Source organism: Prorops nasuta, unplaced genomic scaffold, assembly GCF_024137725.1.
Source record: "Prorops nasuta isolate Cenicafe-Biocafe unplaced genomic scaffold, Cenicafe_Pnas_1.2 PNAS00008, whole genome shotgun sequence".
Lineage (NCBI taxonomy): Eukaryota > Metazoa > Arthropoda > Insecta > Hymenoptera > Bethylidae > Prorops > Prorops nasuta.
The window spans coordinates 3,447,726-3,470,903 of NW_027116805.1; the positions used below are offsets into that span (position 1 = coordinate 3,447,726).

At 35.7% G+C, this 23,178-nt stretch overlaps 1 protein-coding gene across 1 annotated transcript in view; it reads left to right on the forward strand.

Moving 5' to 3' along the window:
• LOC136775623 (lymphocyte antigen 6G) overlaps positions 1-23,178 on the forward strand; it is a 77,213-nt gene that overhangs the window by 14,651 nt on the left and 39,384 nt on the right. The window contains exon 2 of the mRNA XM_066730570.1: positions 21,891-22,021. Within this exon, the coding sequence (XP_066586667.1) occupies positions 21,891-22,021 (131 nt within the window). The remainder of the gene's footprint in view (positions 1-21,890; positions 22,022-23,178) is intronic.

Here is a 23,178-nt window from a genome sequence, read left to right on the forward strand (position 1 = left end):
TTTTTTTCTCATTGCAAGTCGACCTTTGCTGTTTCATTTTTCCTGTGTTCACCGAGGTTAACGCGAAATCCTGTATGACTAGCTGCGAGATTTTGCATTTGCAAATCTGCTGGAAAAGGTGGGTTATCACGTATTCCATTTCTTAGAACGTGACAGTAGCCAAAATGCCTAGGGGCCAGCTCTTTCTTCTTTTGTTTCTTGTCAGTCGCTCTCCCTTACCCTCCCCCTCTCATCTACTAACATTTCGGAAAAAAGCCAAAAGTTCTTTTTAACATGAGTATCTCGAACTTTACGCAGGTCTTTGTCGTATCTTTCTCTGGTTATACCCCTAATTACCAGTGTAGGCTTGATGACTTCTTTTTACCCTTGCCTCTTTCTATATTTTGTTGCTCCTTCTCATTTTCCACCTTTACTGTCCCTAGAAGACTAAATTAGTGTGTGTGGTCAAAGCACATTATAAAATGTCTAAGTATATATAAGGAAAGGAGTAGGACCTTCATTTAACCTCTTTCAAAACGAGTAGTAGAGGGGAGGGAATGTCCACAAAGTTATTTGATTTTTTCATTAATTAGTTCTTGTGTCTTTGTTACTGTCATTAATCACCTCTTTGCTTTCGTTCTTAAGAAACTCTATATAGTGAATCGTTATTCGAGAGTTTTTTTTGTCATTGGAATAGTATTTAACATTAGAAAACGTATAAGCTTGGTAAATAATTTTCTTAAAAAAAAAAAAAATAAGACAGATTAAAAATGGTTGTACCTGCAGCATTAAAATTATAGTAAATTTGTCAGCACGATTATTGACTTTTTCTACTGAAATTCTTATTCTCCTTCGTTTATCAAACAACCGCCTTAATTCTCATTCCTTGACCGATCTATTGATTTTCAATTTCCATGATTAACTCTAATTCAGTTGACCTTTCTTCTAAGCTTCTTCCTTTTCTCCACTATCGGTAATTGATTTCTTATACAAGTTTAATAAGTCGTTACATGGGCGAGGAGGGTGGCAAGGAGGATGGTTACAATGGAGGAAACTCGGGGGGCTGTTTACGTCGGTTGAGGACAAGTCGGTGTGTCCACAATTCCTCAAGACTTGGATCTTGAGAATCGTGAAGGTGAAATGGAAGTGGGCGGAGGGTAGTCAGGGAGTGGGGTGTCTGTGCATTGTTAGGCAAACTACCGGTCCTCCGGTACTCTCTCTGGGTATTACGTGCTCAAATGCTCGAGAAAAAGTGTGTAAACCCTCGTGAAAAATGGAGCAGCATCCCGTGGATACCGAAATTCGTAGCCCCAAGCACTTTTGGCAAAAAGTTTCGACGTTTCATTTATGCAACATAGCGAGATGAATAATGATCTCTCTTATTATGCTTTTTTCAACCCCTTCCTCTTCTCTATATTTGCGTAACCTAATTAAACGTATTAACCAGTTGCCCGTGGAATTTAGTTTTATCGAATCTAAGCGGAAAACAACGAATTTTCTCAACTTATGGTTAACGAACCAATGCATTTTTAAACTATTTAACCATTGCATCATAACAATTTTTTATCCAAACAATTTTCATAGACAAGGGGGAACACTATTATAATAAAAATCCCCCAAAAAAATATATGAATTTATGAATTCATAAGTACTATTTATTTGACATTCAGGATAAAGAATGATGTAAAACGAGCAATAATTTTCCTTCCCAGTAGAAATGATGGATACAAGCGAGACGGAATAGTCGTAAGACAAAAAACGAATTACAATTAGCATTTGGAAATGTGGTAGGAAATATTTGCATAGAGATATTTTCGCGTCTCTGAGCTGTGCTAGTGAGTTGTATGAAAAGTTGTTGATGCGATTCACTCGTAAACTTTTATTATGTTTAAAGTAGGAAGTAGAGTAGTATGGTGGATGGATAAAGGATTCAGAAAGAATTGTGGAAAGATAAGAGAAGGATGAAAAAATGATATATTATGAAAAAAATTGAGAAAAAAGGGAACATATTATAGCGAGAGCTTATAAAGAGGATGAAAGGACTATGGAGGATATATTGCATAGTGGAGTATACTGGATGTGGAAGGGGTGGGGTACAATAAGGAACAGGAGGGGGCGAGGTGAAAAGGATGGTAGTTTGAATTGGTGAAATTTTGATGGGGCGCAAAGTAACAGGGCTCGTATGAGCGGAACATAAAGTTCAGCTAGGTTGGAGCCCCCTTAGGTAACTTTGCTAATTTTCCACTGACAAAGGGGAAACTTAAGGGTTGAATAGATGGGATTACTGGAAATGGACCAGGCTGTGCCACGGTGCTCTCATAGAAAATTTCCTGTCCTCCCTTACTACTCCTACAGATGTTAGGAAACAAGCGGAAAATCTGATTAACAATCTCTTTGGTGTTTACTGCTCGCGTGTCACGTTCGCTCAATTGAAAGCAAAAGGGTCAGGTAACCGACGACAGGAAATTTTACAAAGATCTTCTAATAAGCTGAACATCAGTCAAATCTATTACAAACAGTTTTCCTAAATTCTATAATTTCTTAATTAAATTTTGCAATTACAAAAATATTTCTCATAGTATGTATCAAGCAATTAATAAAAAGATGAAATTGTTTTGGAAATCTATGTATGATTTACTCTTGAATAAACGAATGCAGATAATTACTAATTTAGTTTGCAAATAATTATCTGATGGTAGGGGAGGGGGGGGGGGGGGGATTAATTCAGATGGTCTTTTTCCTAATAGCTTTGGGTATTTATATCGAGCTTGTTGATATAGAGTGTTATGGATTATGTCAAAAAGCAATTATCCAGGTTGAAAGAGCTATTTGTTATCCTGTACCACTAATGAGACAGCAGTTCATAGTTTAATCCAGCAAAAAGCTGATAGAAAAGGGGAGTAAAATTCGTGATAGGGTGGCTTCGTGGTTTAGGTAAGGTACACCAGGCAAAATTTTGGAATATACTTCGATGATGGGGACACTCGCGAAGCAGAAACTTCCTGGGGAGCAGCTGCGCGCGATGTTTTTGCAGGACAAGTTACGCCAGACGTTCCGGAGCATCTGCAGTTACCGTCATTTGAATATAGCAAAAAGTCCAGCACAAAAACATCCACCGGACCTCCTCCTGCCCACCTCTCACCACCTTTCTCCCCAACCACCCCCTGCCCCTTTCCACTTGCCAACAGACTCATTGCTACCTACATTGAAAATTATTTTATTCAATTGCAACCCTGCTGAATTAGATTCTGTCATGATCCAACTGATTTATTGCACCTCCACTCTATCACTTTCTTACTTCTCATTCCTCTTATTTTCTCAACTTCCATTTGCTCTAATTCTTATTCCTTAGAAGCAAAAAATATAAGTTATTTTTCTTCATTTGGGTAATTCTAATTGTTTAAATATTCTTAATGAAAAATGTCGTGTAGTAAAATATGAAATATTTCAATAATTGCAATAGATCTTTAATTTGATTATGGGATAATGAGAATTTATCGATGTTTTAGATTATCTTTTCGACATCCCGATGGATTTCAAGTATTCGAGAGGTAGGGGACGGGGGTTGTGAAAAGGGCTAATAGGTACGGTGAATATACATAGAGGAATGGTAAAATACATTAAAGAGTTCATTCGTCGGAAAACAGAAGCATCTAATCGTTCATGCGGCAAATCAGATCTATATAACAGAACAATTGGGTTGCATTGGAAATATTTATCGCCTGCCCAAAGCTGCATATGTTACAATGGAATAAGCAGCGGAATAATTTGTTTGTTGTGTATTTTGCGGGAATATGTAAAACGGAGTGTGGCCTGAGGGAGCTAAAAGGGTGAAAAATTGTTAAAGAGACGAAAGAAGAGAAAGGAGAATGGTAGGAGGGTTATCTTTTTTGGAAACAAAAAGTTTGTCATAAAATCGCTGACGCCATTTTTGTTTTATCCCGGTAAACTATCATACGGTGACTGCTGCCATCCGCAGGGAAATAAGAAGCGAGAAAAGCCCGCGGGAAAGCTTGGCACGCGCACGAAGAGAGGAATTTGGGATTAGCTTGCTAGGAATAAAAAGAACTCCGGAATAACGGTTGGTGGAATATGTGAAAAGGGGGTTTCATTCTTTCAAGAATCTCGCGGAACTTATATTAAATCTCATCTCGTATACTCCTGTCTTTTTCTATCTAATTAAGCCCTCCAGACTCCCATAGTTCGCATTATTATTTTATTCCTTCAATTCGATGAATGTTAAACAAAATGAAATAGAAAAATAGTTATTAAAAAGATGTGAATATTTTGTTTAGATTTGATTATTATATTAAATAGAATATTTTAATCGGTAATAACATGAAAATAGAGTAATATGTTATCATTAAATTACAAATTTTTAAATTGAACTATTTGATTGTCTCGTATCTACAACATAATATGCTGTAATTGTACGTCAAGATTCCGTGAAAGCTTAACTACGCGAAGAAGTGTGCGATTCGTTGAGAGATTTTAGTCTGACGTTTAGTTAATATTTCAGGCCAACCACTTAATACTATAAGCGAGTCTCGTGACTTAAACGCAGTAGCATTGAATTCTGGTGAGTTCCGCTACAGTTACATACAATGGTACCACTATATTATAGGGAAATTCAGCAAGCTGTACTCGAAACTGAATAATACAACGACAAAGCTGAATCTTAGAGCGCCGTTCGACCGGTAGCGAATGGAATTTAATAATTCGATGATACTGAAATTCTCGTAATAGCCTCTCTCCTGTATTAATACCGCCGTTCTTCGACTATTGACCAAGAATATAAAATGCAAACTCGAGTTGAGAATACAGTAAAATTTTGCAAAGTTCTCTCCTATTCATACTCATAACACTTTCAATAACTTCTATACCAAAAAATGTCCCACATTTTCCTTGATGCACCGTCTAAATTTAATGTTCCAGCTCTTATAGTCGATTCATTTATTAAATTCTTCCTACCCTTTGGCAATTGTTAAAAGTGATATTATTGAATTTATTATTCAATAGTCTTTAGTTTAATAATTTCCAAGAAAGTGGAGAATTTTAGCTATATCGAATGATCGTTTGCAAGGAGCAAGCGAGTGTGAATGGGACGAAGTTTGAATAGTTAGGATAAAAATGAGAAAAGTAAGGGGTGCCTTGGAGCAAATCGTTCGTAGTAAATTCACATATCGATTTTGTTATTGCTTTTGGCAATTTTGAGAGTTGAGTAACTATCGGCTAGACGTTTGCGAGGGAGGTGAGTGGGATATCACAGTTGAATGGTTAGGGCAAAAATGAAGGAAGATGGAGTATAAGGCTGAGGGAATAGTGTAACTAGGGCTATTGACGTTCTTGGCCTTATTGTTCTAGGCCAAACAAGCCACTCACTTGTATATATGTTCTCACCTCATAGAAGTTGTTACGTTCAAACGTACGTTCAGAAAGGGCAGGGATGGGGGGAGGGGGGGGGGGCAGACGACACAGAGCCTGTATGGGGATGTAAGGGGAAAGGGGTGGTTCTGTGAGTATTCATAGCAAGCCACCACTGTCTCGCACGACGTGCATTGTGTGCGGCACGAACAACAATGCTGAATGCTCTTCAGCTCTCTGACACCTGGAACCAGCTAGACTACATACCAGCTAATGATCTATCCCCTCCTACCACAAGAATGCACACTTTCATTTATACCCTTGTAAATGAACCTAGATCACCTAATGAGCAACCGTCACTTTGCCAAATCAAGAGGAATAAAAAGTATAGTTTTGCATATACATCGTCTTGAGCATGGAAATCACTTAAAATATTTGAATAATTGTAAAAAAGTGTTTTTAGAACATTTACAGCATATATTTTATATCGAATATGTAATTGCTCATTTATTGATTATGTAAAAATAATCGACTAGGAAATTATGGCAGGGTGTAGAGCTTCACAAAGCTCTGACTATATACTTTTCAACGAAACGAAAGCAGAAATAAAAATGTGAGGTTTTGCTATAACAGTATATAGCGTAGCGAAATATCCAATCAAAACTGATATGAAGTTTAATCGAGAAATGAGAAGAGAACAATTGACAAATGCGATTGTCAGGTTAATTAATTGACTAGGATTTGGGAAATTTTGATGAAAGAGAACTGACTCACGTGAACAAGCGAATGGGTTATGGGAGAGGATTGAGTGGGAGGGAGGGAGAAAATCGAAATAAAAGAGAAGAATGTACGAGTGATTGCATTGGATTTTGCAGCAGAAGAATTTTAGCAGAAATGCAAGTGGCAAGTTGAGCCGTTTGACGGATGGCGCTTAATACAGAGTAGACTAATTACAAGAACTCGTTCTTGGCAGCAAAGATTTTTCGAAGAGCGCGCTTTCCCCAGGTCGATCTATCAGGGTCAGCCATTCCTGGCAGAATTCTTCTTGCTAAAACGTGACTGGCTTTCTTAAAATGCCATCGGGATAACCGGGCTGAGGTACTTTCTGGAAGGACATAGCAGCAGCTTCGTTCTATCAGCTGTCCAATTATTTATATATATATATATATATATATATATATATATGACTTGAGTGATCGTGCCTGTGTGTAATTATGTGGGAACAAGGAGGGTAGATAGAGGGAAAGGAACAGAACCAATAAAATTTTATAAATTAGATGCCAAGGAAAATTCGATGAAATAAAAGACAGAAAGTATAAAACAATGCGAAATGGAAGGTAATTAGAATTTCCTATTAATTAAGCATGATTAGTAATTAGTCCATTTGTGTAAAGGGAAGACAAAGTCTATTGATAAAATTGATAGAAAGCCAGAGTTCTTGGGATATTATTAAAAGTAAATTGAAATGGCAAGGTGATTAGTCAGCAATAGTGAATTTGTTCCGGAACTCTTTTTTATTTTAGGAGTAGAAAAATCTGGAGTAGAGTAATATGAGTAGCTTGAAAATGGAGAGAGTTCTTTTCACGTAATGAAAAATGGAGAAGTTGATGAGTTCTTTTTTACATCTTCCTGTCGTTTCTTTGTTTCTTTTATTTCCTTTTAAATGCATCGGAAACAAATTGCAGTTTTCAATCTGAAATATACGAGACACCAAATAACATCGTCCTGGGATCAATGAGCTACCCTGCAATACCAAATATTCCAGACGTATTTACGTAAAAAATTGTACAATCTGCTAACCCAACTTTAAATGTATCCTAAAAATGAACCAATTAATTATATTGAATTGAAAATTTAAATAATATGGAAAATAACCATACATAGATTTAAAAAAAGTGCTAAATAATTTAAAATAAATAATATTCGATAACTGATATATTATATAATTGATAAATAATTGATTCCTTGAACATTTGACATAAGTTTATTAGATTATAATCAAATGTGTGTGTGTGTGATTGTGGAAATTATATCATGATAGAATATAGTTAAATTTGGATTTGACATTTCAACAGAATGGGATCAGTTCTGACTCAAGTCAAGGTCGTATTTCTATCGTGAATAGTAAAGAGCATTTAAGGGAAACCATAGACATTTGCAGAATACGTTTCTAAGATACAGTACGTATTCACAATTCCTAGAATTACCTACTCGCTATGGAGTTAATCTATTTTAATCTGGGACTGACAGATTTTAATAATGATACTTTATTTTAAAATAATAACTGTACACTTTCGTCATTATTTGTTTCTTTCCCTTTCTTATAAACAATAAACCTTATTGCTTTGTAGTAGTTTCTTAAACAAGTTTCAACTTTTCATATAATTCTCTAAATTTTTATCATAGCAAGTATTGAGTGCATTTTATTTCGTTTAATATTACATTTACGATCCTAATTGATCCTACTGAATCCATATACAGCTGAATAGTATCTCTATATTTTCAGAAATCGCGAATGGAGACAGATCCTATCTTTTGAACGTATCTTGGAAATATCCAAGGCTTCCTTTAAGCGTTCCTTGCTATACAGATGAGAAATGCAGTCTTTAACGGTACACTGCACGAATGTCAGATGAGCCCTACACTTAGCAGATCTTCCTACTCATCAACGTGTATAGGTACGGTGTCAACTTAAGCTGAGGCGTGTGTGTTAGTCTGTGTACGTGTATTTGAAAGTGTGGGTAATAATTAGCAACAAAGGAGAATTACCAGTGCAATTAACATCAAATGCCTGTAGGGAAAGCCATTGCAGATTTCACAATCTAATTTAGATCTCTATTTAGTTTATTGAACTACACGTTGTAACTATATTCTTTGTATTTCGTATCATTGTATTACTTATTAAATTTTAATTATGTAAATTTCTATTATTTTATTATTTATTTTGTTGTTTCTCAATTTCTTTATATAGCAAATAATTGATTGATATACTTTTATACCCTTTTAAATTTATTTTTCATTAACATTTTCTTCTTAATTTTCCTTTTCTTCCCCATTCCACATGCTTTGCTTCATTACATCTTCGTTTAGTCAGCTGTACTCCAATTTCTTGCTTTTAATCGATTAATGCCCGACAAAACTTAGTTTTTTTCCCTTGTAAAGTGGATTCTGCGCCAAAGTAGTACAGCCATAGGATTGATTTGCATTCCGTACTTTTCTTCGCTGTAAGTGAGAAGCTTTTAATGAAAAAAGGAAGAAAATATCAGTACCACCTTGACCCATGGGCACGCGTAAAAGCAATCCAATTACTCTTCACTGGAAGGGGTAGTCGGGGATGGCGAATTAACAAAATGAGAATTGGCGTAATGAGATTTTGTAAGATATCAGGAGGGGGTAAATTTTTTGAGAAGATTGTGGAAGAAAAGTGAAGAGCTTGCAAGCTTCGTAGGTGAATGCGGGGGCTCCCGTAGCAAAATACACGTGTTCGCGCATGCACCAAACTTAATGAAATTAGAAACACTCCAGTAAGCTACGATAAGAAAACATAGGCGTCCCTAAGAAAAGCACGACTCGAGTGGTCCGGAGTGCATTTTCCATTAAGTGTTGCCTTCGGCCTTTAAGGATCCGCCCTGACCTCGTATAGGCTTAAGCCCAGGACCCTCTAAACCTTAATTTATTTAACGAGCTTGTTCCCTGACGAAACTCACGTTATTAACCAATTCCCATCACATAAAAATAACACAGCTAAACATAAATACAGCAGAAAGTAGAATAATGTAAAATAAATGAGACATTAGAGAGTTTAACAGAAATTACGCAAATGACGAAGCAACGATGATGTAATATAAAATACGAGTGTATAGGAGGCTTAAATTCAATTATTTCCTTTAATTTCTATCGCTCAGCTTTAATGTTTCAAGGAATTTGGTCATATTATTCAAAAGCGATTTAATTTAATATATAGTTTTCTGGATAATTTACTAAGTATTTGGATCCAATTTAACAGAGGAACTTTTCACGAGGATACTCGGGGAAGTTATAAGCCGTAAAGATGTTAAATAAAATGGAGTCAAAGCATTTTCAGCTGTTCCGGAATTACCCGGTGAGGTGAATTCGTAAATGCCGTAGGTTCTATGGTAGCTGGCAAGCAGCCGCTGCCAATTAGCCAGACTGACGGGTACTTCAGGTCGAAGTAATAAGGATAATTAAAATCATCGCCATCTCCAAAGACTCCCGCGAATTTATTGCTGTGACAGAACTGGCGCTTTCGTCTTTTCTTCGTCCTCGCCTCTTTTTTTGCTCGGCCTCGTTCAACCACCGGATCGTCTTCTAATCTCTGATTTCTTGGGTTCTATTGAAATTCACGCAAGATCCCCCAGTCCCCTTTCCCTATCTTCTGATATTTCTACTGAAGAAAGGATTACGCAGAATAGCGAAGAGAGGAAAATCCTCCTTTGATAATGTCGCCGATAAGAATAGCTGATACAGTTGCTAAAACGTTTTCCGTTGACTCATTCTCCTCCAGAGAATTGCAAGTAGTTAGGAACGATAATAGACCGACGGATTAATAGCAAAAAGGATCCTAAGAACGAACGTTCGCGCTTAACTTCGTTTGTTCTCTCACAGGAAACAGCTCTCTTCCTTCCCGGAAAGAAAAAAAAGTTCGAAATTGCTTGGTTCTGATAAATTTAATATTATACAATTTTTTTAAGTTTCTCTACATCCGTTACTTCCGAAAGTTGACTTCAATAAATTTAAAAGAGTCTGATTTTCTTAATTTTTATTTTATTGTCTCATGAGTAAATTGTCTATTTATAATTATGTTTCATTTCTTTCATGATATCCAAAAGTGAATCGACCCGCAATCCAAAATAGGTGGAGCTTATTAGAGGGTGAATTAACAGACTGGCGGATTAAACAGCGAATATTCTACTGAAGAGTTGCAAATGTCTCGTGTTTCATGGCAGTCTGGTGGATCAGGGGGGGGGGGGGGTAACCGACGTCTCTCTACGTGAGCCGGAAACCGCAAGTAACCGGAAATCGCGGAGTCGGCCGAATCGAAGTACCGACGGATAATTTAAAGTGGATTTACTCTCCAAACGGCAAATTAAGCTCGACTGTAAAAGACAAACATCGGGAAATTTCCTTGGCTTCACCGACGTCTCGATGCTTGGCAGCTGCTATGCAAAACCTGCTGAAAGCTCGCATCTATCAGCAGTAAACAGAAATTTATCATGCGTTTTCGTGTTTATGTTACACATTTTTACTATCCCTCAGCTCTTTCCTGATTTAAATTTCAGCGTCTCTCTATAGTATGTTACTGTATCTAGAAGTTTATTCCTCTCTTTTTAGAGGGGAATATAGATTTATATAGGTTAACAAAACAAACCAACACTTTCTTTCCTCAAATCATATTTTCCTAAGCAAGTGGTAGCGTGATAGTCTCTTCATATATTTTAATGTTTTATATTTCAATATCGGCACAAACTTAAAGACTTAATATGGTTTAAAAAATATATTTCACAATACAAAGCACTGCTTAAAAGTTGCAATACTCGACTGCATTAGGTGAGAAGAAACTGTGCTTATGTGTAAATTTGGTATGGACTACAAATGAAAAAGAAGGAAAAAAGAAATATCGAAAGTGATGGAGAGAGAAAAAGAAAGAGAGGTAGAAACAGAAACAGAGAGTACTATTTTTAAAATCATTGCACAAAGTCTAACCGGAAATTCCAGTCTCCTTGGATTTCCGTTTGATCCTTAGCATTGCGGAGACATTCACGAATCAAGGATTCGAAGAAACTCTAGGAAAAAGTAGTCGTAATCAAATCCTGAAATAGAAACGCGATTTCCGGGAACTTGCGAGACTCGTCTGATGTTTCGTTTGCTCTTTCTACTGTGGATTTATGCTTCTTATTTTTTTCCGATGCAGCTTAAAATTTCTGGTTTTAATCTTGAAATTTTTATTGAGGAATCGATGCAACTAAAAGAAATTGAACGTGTAGATTAATCGAGTGCAGAAACATTAATGTTGATAATTCGCTTGTTATATTAGAAAAAGAGTATTTTTTAAACATTCATATGATTCATATAAAAATATAAAAACTGAGCTAAAATAGATTAAGAAATGCTAAATGTTTGTATAGATAACTAGGGTTAAAGTAGAAACACTCGAGGATTAGTGTCCTTCCTCCTGTACATTTTAGTCATGCAAGCTGGAGAGTAGTTTTTCACTGACAGAACTCAAGACAACGAATGAGACTTTATTCTGCGAGAAAATCTCCACGTGTAGCTTGGAATGTTCAGCTGAAAACTCACGTATGTCCCTATTCTACGAACGTGCCATTTGTCTACGCGACGACACCGAGCGTTCCTTATCATCCATCGAAACCAACTATAGTTTCACTTTTAACAATTCTCTATGTATTTATTTGCATCACCGATTTCTTAAAGTTCAAATTAAAAATATACATGGAAAATTTATTGTTGTCTCAGTTATATGTTATTGTAAATTTCTTTAAAATAAAAAAACAATATCAAGATGAAATAATATTTCTTATTAAAGAATATGCAGGGTTTTCTTTATATACTCCAATTGAGGTCAGTGATCAAACAATTTAGTGGAACTAGTTAAAAGAGTTTACGGGATTGGTAATTGTAAATTAACTCGTAAATAATATATAGCATTAATAAATCTCAATCCATGTTCGAAAATCATGTCGGTTTAACGCGGCATATTCGTGAATATGGTTATTATGGTATATGGCTGAGGTAGGATTTATATGGATGGAGGGTCTGGAATTGGCTATAGTAAACCAAGTACATTCACTATTCACTTATCTGGGTCAGTTTGTCCAACCCAGCTGAGGCCTCGACCCTTCTTCTCTTCGAAATTCTCTCTCTCTGTCTGTCCGTCTGTCAGGCTTTCTCTCTCTCTCTCTCTCTCTCCCTTTATTTATATATCTGTTTCTGCCTGTTTGTATGTGTGTGCGTCTCTCTCTCTCTCTCTCTCTTTCTCTCTCTCGCGCATTATCTCCGTCTCGCAGCTTTTTTTACCCCTCCACTTTTCCTCGTATATTTTCTCACTTAGATTCCATTTTCTTCTTTTCTTACAATTCAAATTCTTATACCCACTTTCTACCTCTTACCTCCCACCCTTTACTTACCATTTCTGCCCCTTTTATTTCGATTGTACGTATTCCCCCATTTCTTTCGCAACTTTTTTCGTCTGTCGTTTTCTCACTTAGTTTCTATAACACATTCATTCATTATTTTGCAAATCGTGGTTATAATACGGCAAGACCAGCACATTTCACATTAAAGAGAAGCTTAACATCTTCCAAGCTCGAAATCCTATTCGGATTCCATAGAAGTGGAGGTCTGCTTATACCAGGGAGGGTAACCGGTACCTGGCAGTTCGCATATTTATCAGGAAATAATCTTTTCGTAATACGCGAATGCGACACCGTCAAGTTTATTGTAATCCTCTTATCGAATCCTTTGGTCTATATTATCTTTCTGCTTGCACGCCAGCTTCGTTGCGAATTTTCGGTAAACCCTCCACTTCGCATTCGACCCACGTTTGTACCAGAGCTTGTGCTACAAGCCCCCCACATCCCCAGATGTATGGAAATTGCGCTGAAATATTCGGTGGAGCGAAATGATGAATAGCCGCACCCCATTTGAGTGCCAGCCTGCTTCAACTCAGACTCCGCAAGAACCGGATACTCCCATTTACCAGGAAGTGTGAATTTAACCACTTAACCACCCCTAGTCGCATTATCCAGTTAAATCACTTTCCATATATTAAAATATTTTCGTAAGATTTTAATATTGAATAAAAAGTGATTGGTAAATCGTTAAAAAATTTTATATTCTTTTTTAACGATTTAATCCTATTATATTAATTTTGGAAGTTCTGTTTTATTAATATATCTAATTGTATAAGAGTTACAGTTGACAAGGTTCTCAAGAATTTTTATTTATAAAAATATTGTTAAGCAAATGCTGCTTTAGGTAGCTGAAATAATATAATGAGTCAAAATACATGTGAGGTACTTATGTGGGATATTCGTAAAATTATATACATTTAATTTCTAGGTCGCGTCACTGTACATCGTTAATTTCGTCTGGTAGTATGAAACTGTTGTCGAAATTACAATGGCGCACGGCAAATCCAGCCATAATCATCTTAGCCCATTTCCGAGCAGTGCACATTCGCCACTTATGATCTTCATTTGAATTAGCAACATTAATCTGTCTCCATCCCCACCTCCCTAACTTAATAGACTCCGATCTGCCGAGTTTCGCGGCAAACGGCGGACAACAATGTGACGATTGACGCCATAAATATCCCGCAGTCTCACCCCAAACATCCGGTATTCCTCCTACAGAGAGCCATTCGGTGCAATAACATCGAATTCCAGCCTTGGGTAATCACTGCTCTACCCGAATTAACTTTTATCGACTTGTACTACTTAGAAAATTTTCGTCAACAAACTTCACGATCCTAGTAAAACGATTCCATGATAAACGTTTGTGGGATATTGTCAATAACCTCAGATGAATAATTATCTAAAACTAAAAAATATTTATTCGATTAAATATTCCTTTATTTAGCTTCTCGTTGACCTTTACTACTTAAATAAACACAAAGTTAGAGAAAATAATTTCTTTTCGTACTTTTTGTAAAGTGTATACTGATAATATTGTCTGCTGTTTCGAAAAAATGTCAAAAGGTTGTTTCGTAGATTCAGCCCGACTCTCATTGACCCGTACTACTTGGGAGGGCACGTGCTAGAACCGATAAGAGGACGGGAGTTCGGGTCGGGGTGGTTTACCTTGTCTGTATTGGTCGCATAACCTCGCGATACCGCAATGGCCACTATGCAGGAGTGCTATGCGACCTCACTGTCCGGAAGAACCCGATGCACTCCCTTCACGTACCCTATCCTCTATCCGATGCACTTTCCTGGATTCTCGCGCAAATTCCGCGTGCGATGCATTAAACTGCATCCCGCGATATTCGTTTCTCTCCACGAGAAATGGCTTGTCCGGATTACTTCGGGCTTCAAGATACCGGAAGTTCCATAGAGAAACCCAGATGCCTCCAGTTCATTTGCAAATAGGCGGTATAGCAACTAACCAGATATCCCAGGCACAGAAGAAAATTCATTAGTACTTTAATATTATATAGTGTACTTGTTTATTTGTCCGGAATTATATTATTATTAATTTTCAGATTTTAACTCGACAAAAACGCAATTTGTTCTATTATTCAATATTGTTGAAAGCCCAGGGACCACTTTATAGTATATTCGTAGCTTTTGAGTGATAAATTGTAGAAATAATGATGACGACATAGGTTTAGTCACTGTCAAGAGTTTCAATAGCATTAAATGTAAATAGTGTTTGCCATTAATGGCACGAGTTATATTTTGGAGGTAGCGAGGCAGACTTCTCCTTGAAAAGAAGAAACATTGCCAGATATCTGAATGCATAAGCTCATATACAGGGAAAACTATGAGTTCGTGTGAGGGGCTTGCAAACGGGAGCCGGTAGTATTAATAACGGTGACTATTCAGTCATGTGGAAATGGAAGGGGTGAGTGAGAGGAAGGGAGAGATGGGCAAGCTCGTGGAGGCAGGAGTATTGAAGTGGCAGCATTCACATACCGCCTAAGGGCACAGTGAGATCCAGATTAGTCACGAAAAAGCAAACCTGAAGAATTCTTCTCCTTTTCTTCCAACGTTTCCTTCCTTTCCTCGACTCCTAGTTTTTCAGTATTCTAGCAAGAGCACCCTTGGTAACAAGTGCTTAGACAGCTAATTATCCATCCAGTTTTATTAATACTACCGAAGACATACAGGAAGTTTGACTTGATAGAACTTTCCGGACATTCGTATTTCATTGGTCCAACTGTACATTCCATAGTCGTAGATGATGCTTGACATGATTTTTCTTCTTTTTTTAAGCAGACACAACCTTGATCGAGGTTTCAGATGGTTTATTTATAGAACTTCAGTGTCTTGAGGTTTCAAGATCGTAGGTTTGGATATGTGGAAAATGGACCGAGGACCAATCCTATTGTGATGAGTGATATTTAATTATCAGGATCCACGTGCTACTCTTTTTTATTAAGGGATAATTGACTTTGCTTTCCATTCTATGCATATAGGTCTATTGTCCCAAGAAGGGAATTGTCCATGATTGACCAGGCTGATTTGTGTGTGTGTGTGTGTGAATGCTTGCACATAAACTTTAAATTTATGACGTGAGAATTATTCACGATATATTCTACATTTTTGTATGTTTGAGTTTAATTGAAAAATGTAATCAACTTTATTAATAAAATAAATTTGTAAAGTTATCTCTATTAAACAAGAAACATTTACATTAGCAGCGTGGTGACGATAAAAATAAGCTGGAAATTGATTGATTTGAATCGGTCACTATATATATATATTATGATTGATATACATTTGTTTACGACACAAACAATCTTCTTAAGTATCTCACCAGAGCTCGATATTTTTATTGGAGCGCTGTGTGTATCGTCGAGAATCCATTTTTTTGATGGATTGCATTTGGCTATTCTGAAATGGATATAAAGCGTTTCCGTTCAATAGACAAATGGATTGGTGCTTAGCTTAAGAATCAACTGGAAGCAATTAATTAAGATTGATATTCCAGGCTCAAGTAGTTTTACCATTTATATGGATAGGTTGAATTTTTTTGCAATGGAAAATAATATACCTTGATAAGAGATTACATTTTTTTTTATGTGGACGTATTAAATTTACTTTTAAATGTTCCAATAAATTTTATTATCATTCTTAAGATTATTAGTGCTTATTGGTAACTCATAAAGTTATTTAAATATATATTTTTATAGCGAGTCATTTGTGGTTACTCGATACTTTTACTAATACATTTGTAATAAGGCTAAGGCATCGAAATTTCTTCATTATTAAAGCTTATCACGTCGAACTCAGATTCTCTCCTGTGGGAGCTCCAAAGAATTCTCGAGCCGGCAGATTCCAGTCGTGGAATCCAAGCGGCTGGGATTCTGAAATTCCTGTAGGAAACCTACCGGTGGAAATCAACGATTACTATCAGCCCCGAGGAATTTCCTTTTTCGATTTTCCAATCGTTTTTCGGTCTTACCACAGATTCATCTTTACTACTTAAAACCTGGATATCTTCGAAACCTTAATACCTGACCAACGAAATCTCTAATTGTTGACACGCTTGGTATATTAGTTAAGGTATATTTTTAATGTTTGTAACTAAGTGTATTATTGTGAATATAAAAAAGCTTTGTTAAAGAAGGCTCGTCTGTTTAAATTCAGAAAGTTTCAGCTACTTTAAATAATTCGAGGCTTTGGTAAACTAATTGAAGCGAATTCGTCGAGTGAAATTAAGTTACTCGAAAAGCGTAATAAGCTTTGGGGGTTAAATTCTGTTGTTCGCTTTTCTTTGGCGTTTCTAGGGATTGATAAAAGAGCGAGCAAATAAAAGCAGAAAGAGGGGACCATCGAGATGTTGACTTATGCGATTGGCATTGCAAAGGGAAGTGCATCAAACGACCAATGGGATCTTGAAAAAAGAAGTTAGCAACTGGTATATTCAGAGACAAGCACTTGGAAACACGTCGAAGCCGCGAAAGTAATAAGGACCGCTGACAGTTTTTGTATGAAAAACTTTCAAGGAGTTAGCTAGATATATATATATATATATCACTGGTTTACTCATACCAACTAAACATAATTTTCTCATCCACCCCTTACCCTCGGTCTCTCTCACCACTTTACTTTTTATTAGCATCCAGCAAAGGAAGTACTTTGCACAGGAAAATAATCCTTCTATGTAAAACGAAACCTCTTAATTATATCAATATTATTGAAAATGAAGTTTTAAGGAATGTTTATAAAAGCTGAAGAAATTTTATAGTAGGCGAAAAAGCAAAACGTATAACTGCTTGTTTTTATTTCCTGCAAATAATCGTGGGGCCACAGGAAATTACATTTGTTGTTTGAACAATTTAAGAAAAGTGATTTGGGCTTGAGAAAATGGTTTTCTTAAGATACACTGTAAAAGCGGAAGTTTGTCCCGAATCGTTGGAATGCAAAATAGCTATGGTTTTGTAGAAAACGTTCGTAGATTCCATTATAAAATGCAGTTGTCGCGAATCGAAAAGTTTCGAGAGGCCTTGGGGAAGAGGAAGAATTTGCTTAGGACTTTGCCTGTCACTTCCGGTTCTAAGGTGGTTCAAAGACCCCCCGAGACACGACGAACTTTAAATTGTTTTCGGAGCACCGTCATTCGTGCTTTGCCCTTTCCCACCTCGAATCGTTGAGTGATGAGGAAATATCGTAGAAGAATTATTTCTTCTCTTGCTAAGAAGGCCTTATTTTTTATTAAGATTGGCCAGAGAAATGAGTAACAATTCAGTGTTAAAAGAGTAATAAATAATAAGGGTGCATTCAGTATGTTTTTTCCATAATAAGATATATTATATATTGTTTTCCTTAAAAATACTAATAAATTAAATTAATGAGAGATTGATAGAATGAATTATTTTTATAAACCAAAGCTGTGCATTATCATGATTTGGTTCGAATCTTTTTACTAGCATCGAGTTATGACTTCTGGAATCCGAGAGGTGTATAATTATGAAGTCTCATATAAGGAGGAGCAAGATAAGCTAGCACACGTTTATTTCCCAAAAGCGAAATGATGGCGAGGGAGAGCAGCCTGGAAATATATCGCCATTTTCTCCATTATGTGCTAGAAGGTATGAAACGTGGCGCGAATTTATTGCGGCAATAGCAAAGGGTGGAGAGAAAATTATGAGCAAGTGTGTACGTAAGGCGAAATACCCCGTGAAAGTGGAAAGGTGGGAAATATCCCAGACATTTCTATATAGGAGGGAGTCTATTTTCTACGCAAATTTTCTTATTTCCCAATGGACTAATTAATCGTCGTTTTCTTTATAAATTAAAATTATCCAAATTTTGTCCTAACTTTATTTACATCATTTATGTTAATAGTTTATACTGCTCTTAACTTAGTTTCTAGAATGTTTGGTAACTATTATAATGTTATTAATTAAATATTATAGAGGAAATTCCATTTATATAAATGAAAAGTGAATATTTCCTTGCTGTTAGAATGTTAATAGGTCTACGAGGGTTTAGAACTGACTGAGTTCCAGAGAGGGATTTAAGAAACGCTTTCGTTGAACTCACTTTGGCTTGGACGAGCAAGAAGACAGCTCGAGAGCTCCCAGAGAGGCTCGTTCCGTTTCCGGCTCAGCATTTTCCGTTAACAGCTCTTTGTATCGCTTTCAAACGAGCCGCGACACGCACACCGTGAAATATTCCTCCTTATATCGCCCTTAAAACGAAAACGCACACCCGTAAATCGCAACCCTTTTACTTCTAATGCGCGGTTCTCCATACTTCATACAGTTCTCTTTCAAATGGGACACAATTTAGATTATAAACTCAAAAAAATTCGTTAATTTTTATACGGGTCGTAAACTTTTTATAAATATTTGTTAAAGAAAGAGAGTAAAATTTTCGATTTAAAATCTTTCATGTTTCCTGTAGATTATACTAACAAATTTTTTAATGAAATTTATTCCATTTTCAACATTTATTTATTTCTACAGTAAACGTTATTACTACAATTTATGTTTTTCTTCGTTGACTTTCAATTAATTATATATTATTGCAGAAATTAAAAAATCAGTGATACAACTCAATAATTTGATCTTGACCTCTATCCATTGATTTCATCTCAGCACCGATTTTGTTTTCAGGGTGATACTACCTGTCAGTAGTTTTCAAGCTTTGTCAGAGGGAGGATTTGGAAAGAGTAGAAATTGAAGATAGTATTTTTCTGTCGCGTGAAAATCGATGAGAATGGTTCGTAGTTCGAACAATGTGTCGTTGCTGAAGATAAAATGAAAGGGCAAGGGTGGTGGTTGCTGAATTTCTGGAAAGGGGAAAGATGGGGTTAGGGATGGAACGAAAATGTAGCGTGTCTCGTTTTCGATAGGAAGAAAAATATTGGTTGTAAATTCTCTAAGACGGACATGCCGCTATATCTTTTCGCTGCCGGTTTCGCAACGTGATTTATATTCTACTTACCTTTTATTTTTTCTCGTCTTTCCCGACGTCTCGAAAAAGCACTACAGATGTGCCATCTACTTGTTCTATATACAATGAAATGACAAAACTAATAGAATATTATTAAACAATCAAACATCATCTACCAATCAATAAACATATTTTGTACCATTAAATAATTAAAACATTAAATATTTTTTCATGACGGCTCTGAAATTATTTATTTACCAATAAAAAAGATAATTATAATTATTATTATACAATTGTTAATTTATTTTTGTTAACAAACGTATTAAGTATAACAATATTATATTAACTCGATCAATAATAATTTATGCGTGTGATATCATTTCATAAGATCAGAAATGTATAATAATCTTATTTAGATAAAAAAGGTCGAGGGAAGCTGCAGAAGTTGGGAAGAGTTCATTTTTGCCACAATGTTTTCCGATTTCCAATAAAATATTTTTGTCCTGACCAATCCTCGCGTACTTCGATAAGGAGTAACTTTTCCAATCTCCCGCGAACCGGCGCGGCGACTTGCCGGAATTCAATGTACAACGTAGCGAATCTCTAGCTCGATTGTCCCGGCTACTTCGGGCCATTTAGCTTAAAAAAACTGGCGTCGGTTAACACCCTTATCCACTCGAATTTGTACGATTCATTCTTGTTTTCCAGCTATTCAGCCTATCCAGACTATACTCGAATAACGATTAATTTTATCTTGAAAAAAAGTTAAATGATCTAATATCGAATTACTGTATTCATTTAGCAATGTTGTTGCATTTTTAACAAGTATAATAATTGAAAAGTTCTATTTATTTTTTGGCAAAGAACAATATTTTTGTAAAAAATGCTGATATATATAAAACTGACTATACTTACTGTGATAGGGAATTCATATTATTTTTTTGTATGAGCTATAAAAAATATGTAAGCGTTAAGAAGTCGTTGATCGTACGAATAACTTTAGAGCATGTTCAGAATCTGTAAAAAGAAGTAAAGCGGCAACGATAGAATCTGGGTCGTGCTATTGTCGAGCGAATCGTCGTAAATGTTAGTCAGTTCGCGATGGAGCAGTATTCCAAATTTGGACCCTCGGGGAGCTTCTTCATGACCGATCGCTCCGACAAATTATGAAAATCTCATTAGATCTCTTATCGATTCATCTCTAATTAACCCCTACCACTTGCCAGCTATCGACATACAAATTAATTTTAGCCCTTCGCCTAACGTGCTGATAAATAGCTTCAAGCTATTTCCATTATTCTAAGTAGTACAAGCAAATGATTTTAGTACCAACATCAGTATATGTTTAATCAGCTTGGCATATGTCAAGGTAAAGCCTATTGTTCAAATACAATTCGTTAAAAAAAGCATTCTGTATTTAAATCCATATCACGCGTTAACTGGCAGTAGGTAAAACAATAATTTTATCATTATAATATAATACGATTACATATAAAATTGAAACTTGATTAGGTGATTGAGAAATCAAGAGGGCTTTATTTATTTCACATTAATAATATAAGAAATCTTTTTTTAATATTTTCTAATAATAAAATAGTACACATTATACAAGAAATAAAATGATGCAAGTAAAATTAATAATAGATATGAAAGGCTGATAAATTTTTATGCAGGTTCACTTCACAATGAAACGACCTAAATTTCCAGTCTGAAAATCTATCCCTTTGGCAAACGTTGAATCGTTGCTAGAGAGCACAAATCAAGTTCAGCCGAAGAATAAATATTTACGCTGTTGGAGATTGGCAGACGTAGCTACGAATATCCAGTATTAAGTACCAATAATAATAAAACCAGTCTGGAAGCAAAATGATCACTGAGTAAATATTGATTCCTCTACTCAAAATTTGTTTTTCGATTGTGTATTTTTTATTATGTATTCGTTTATAAAAAGACAAAACTGCTGTACGAAGGATTTAACATTTTTGGCAAATATATATATTAAAACAGTATACTGCAATAACAATGTCAAATAATCTTAAATCTCTTCATTAAATTAAATTAAACAAAAGTCTTCTAAGGTTTTAATGATTATTTTTAAAGGTTATCATTAAATAACGATTGACACACTTTGTCAAGGCAGTTTAATTTTTCATGGCTTCGATTGGTTCTTGAAGTGTTGGGAAGGAGCATGAAACGAGCTCGAAAGAACGGTCTCAAGGGTTCTAGCTTTCCCACGAAAGTTCTAATAAATTGAACTGGCAATTTCACGAGACAGATTAACGATCGATTTTATAAGCAATGTCAGTGTCCTTATGCATTTCTATATATATATATATATATAACAAGGATATTAAAGAAAACATTGCGCAAATCATTTTATTATATAAAGGAGATATAATTAAATATTAATTCAGTTAACAATTAACAATTTTCTCTTTTTAGGAGTGGCGCACAGTATCCAATGTTACAAATGTGGGCAGTACAACGAAGGAGTTGGCAGTATCACGCCTTGCATTAATTACACTGCGCAGATGCATCTCAAAGAGTGTCCGCCTTCCGCTGAGTGGTGCATCGTAAGTACAAATGTATCCTGTAAAAATTTCTGGCGTGCCAAATATTTCAATACGGTTTTTGGCAATGTGGCTAATTGCTATCCTTTACTTAATTCGTAATTAGTGAAATGATTATACATGTATAGGTTAATCGTATCGTCATGATTCAACTACTATATATTTTCTGTCTTTATATGCTTTAATAAACATTCATGCAAAATAAACTCAAATTTTTACAATATTATAATTTTTTTGTATTATACTGGGATGGAAAGGAGACAGCTGCTGAAATTTCGGCATTTTAAGATAAAATAATACCTTTTTTTATTTTCCAAAAGAGATTCCTGATAATTTTGTCCGAAGTTGCAATCTCCACTAAAAGTTGAGCTAAAGATTCTGGTAGGACGGGTATAATATTTTAGATAAAAAAATCTCACCAATGGATCGAATATAAAGTTTAAGATAAGTAGATTGGATGAAAGGTTGGCTATAAAATTCTCAATCGGATGGTATTTTGTAACATATGCAGGATAGATGAAATTATTCATCGTTGTGCGAAATCGAAACAAATTTAAATACAAATTTCAACAGGATTTTTTGCAGAGAAGGAAGGATGAATTTGTTTTTGAGGGCACTTCAAAGAATCAAGTGATTTGCCTCTCGAATTAAACCAACAGAAACGAATGTAACAATAGATCAAGACTTGTAAAACTCATAGGAAGAGGTTAAGCAATACTTTATTGAAATTTTTAAAATGAATATGAAGGAGAGAGCTCACCCGTTAAAAAAGGGGGAGAATAAAAGCTCTTTGGAAATGATTCAAAAGCTTTAAAAAGTAAATCGAAAGTAGTAAAAATTCTAGATCCGTGTTGAATAAGGCTCCCTACTTTCCTAACACGCGTCGATAAAACCTAAGTAAATATTAAGGGGTGAACTTTTTCATGAAAAAAAAGGAGTAAAAGCATATTACAAAGTATTTAAAGTACGTAAAGTGATTTCTCGCGTGAATTAAGCTGACAGGGAGGACCGGGTTAGGGTTAAATAGCATTTATTTTTTGTTGGAATCTAAAATGCAAGCGGGTGGCCTGTTGGCCAAAGTATATGCAAGGTTGCAAGCTCAGAGAGCCAATCGACGTGAGGTCTGTCATAAATCCGGCATGAGGTAAATAACGCCGTTC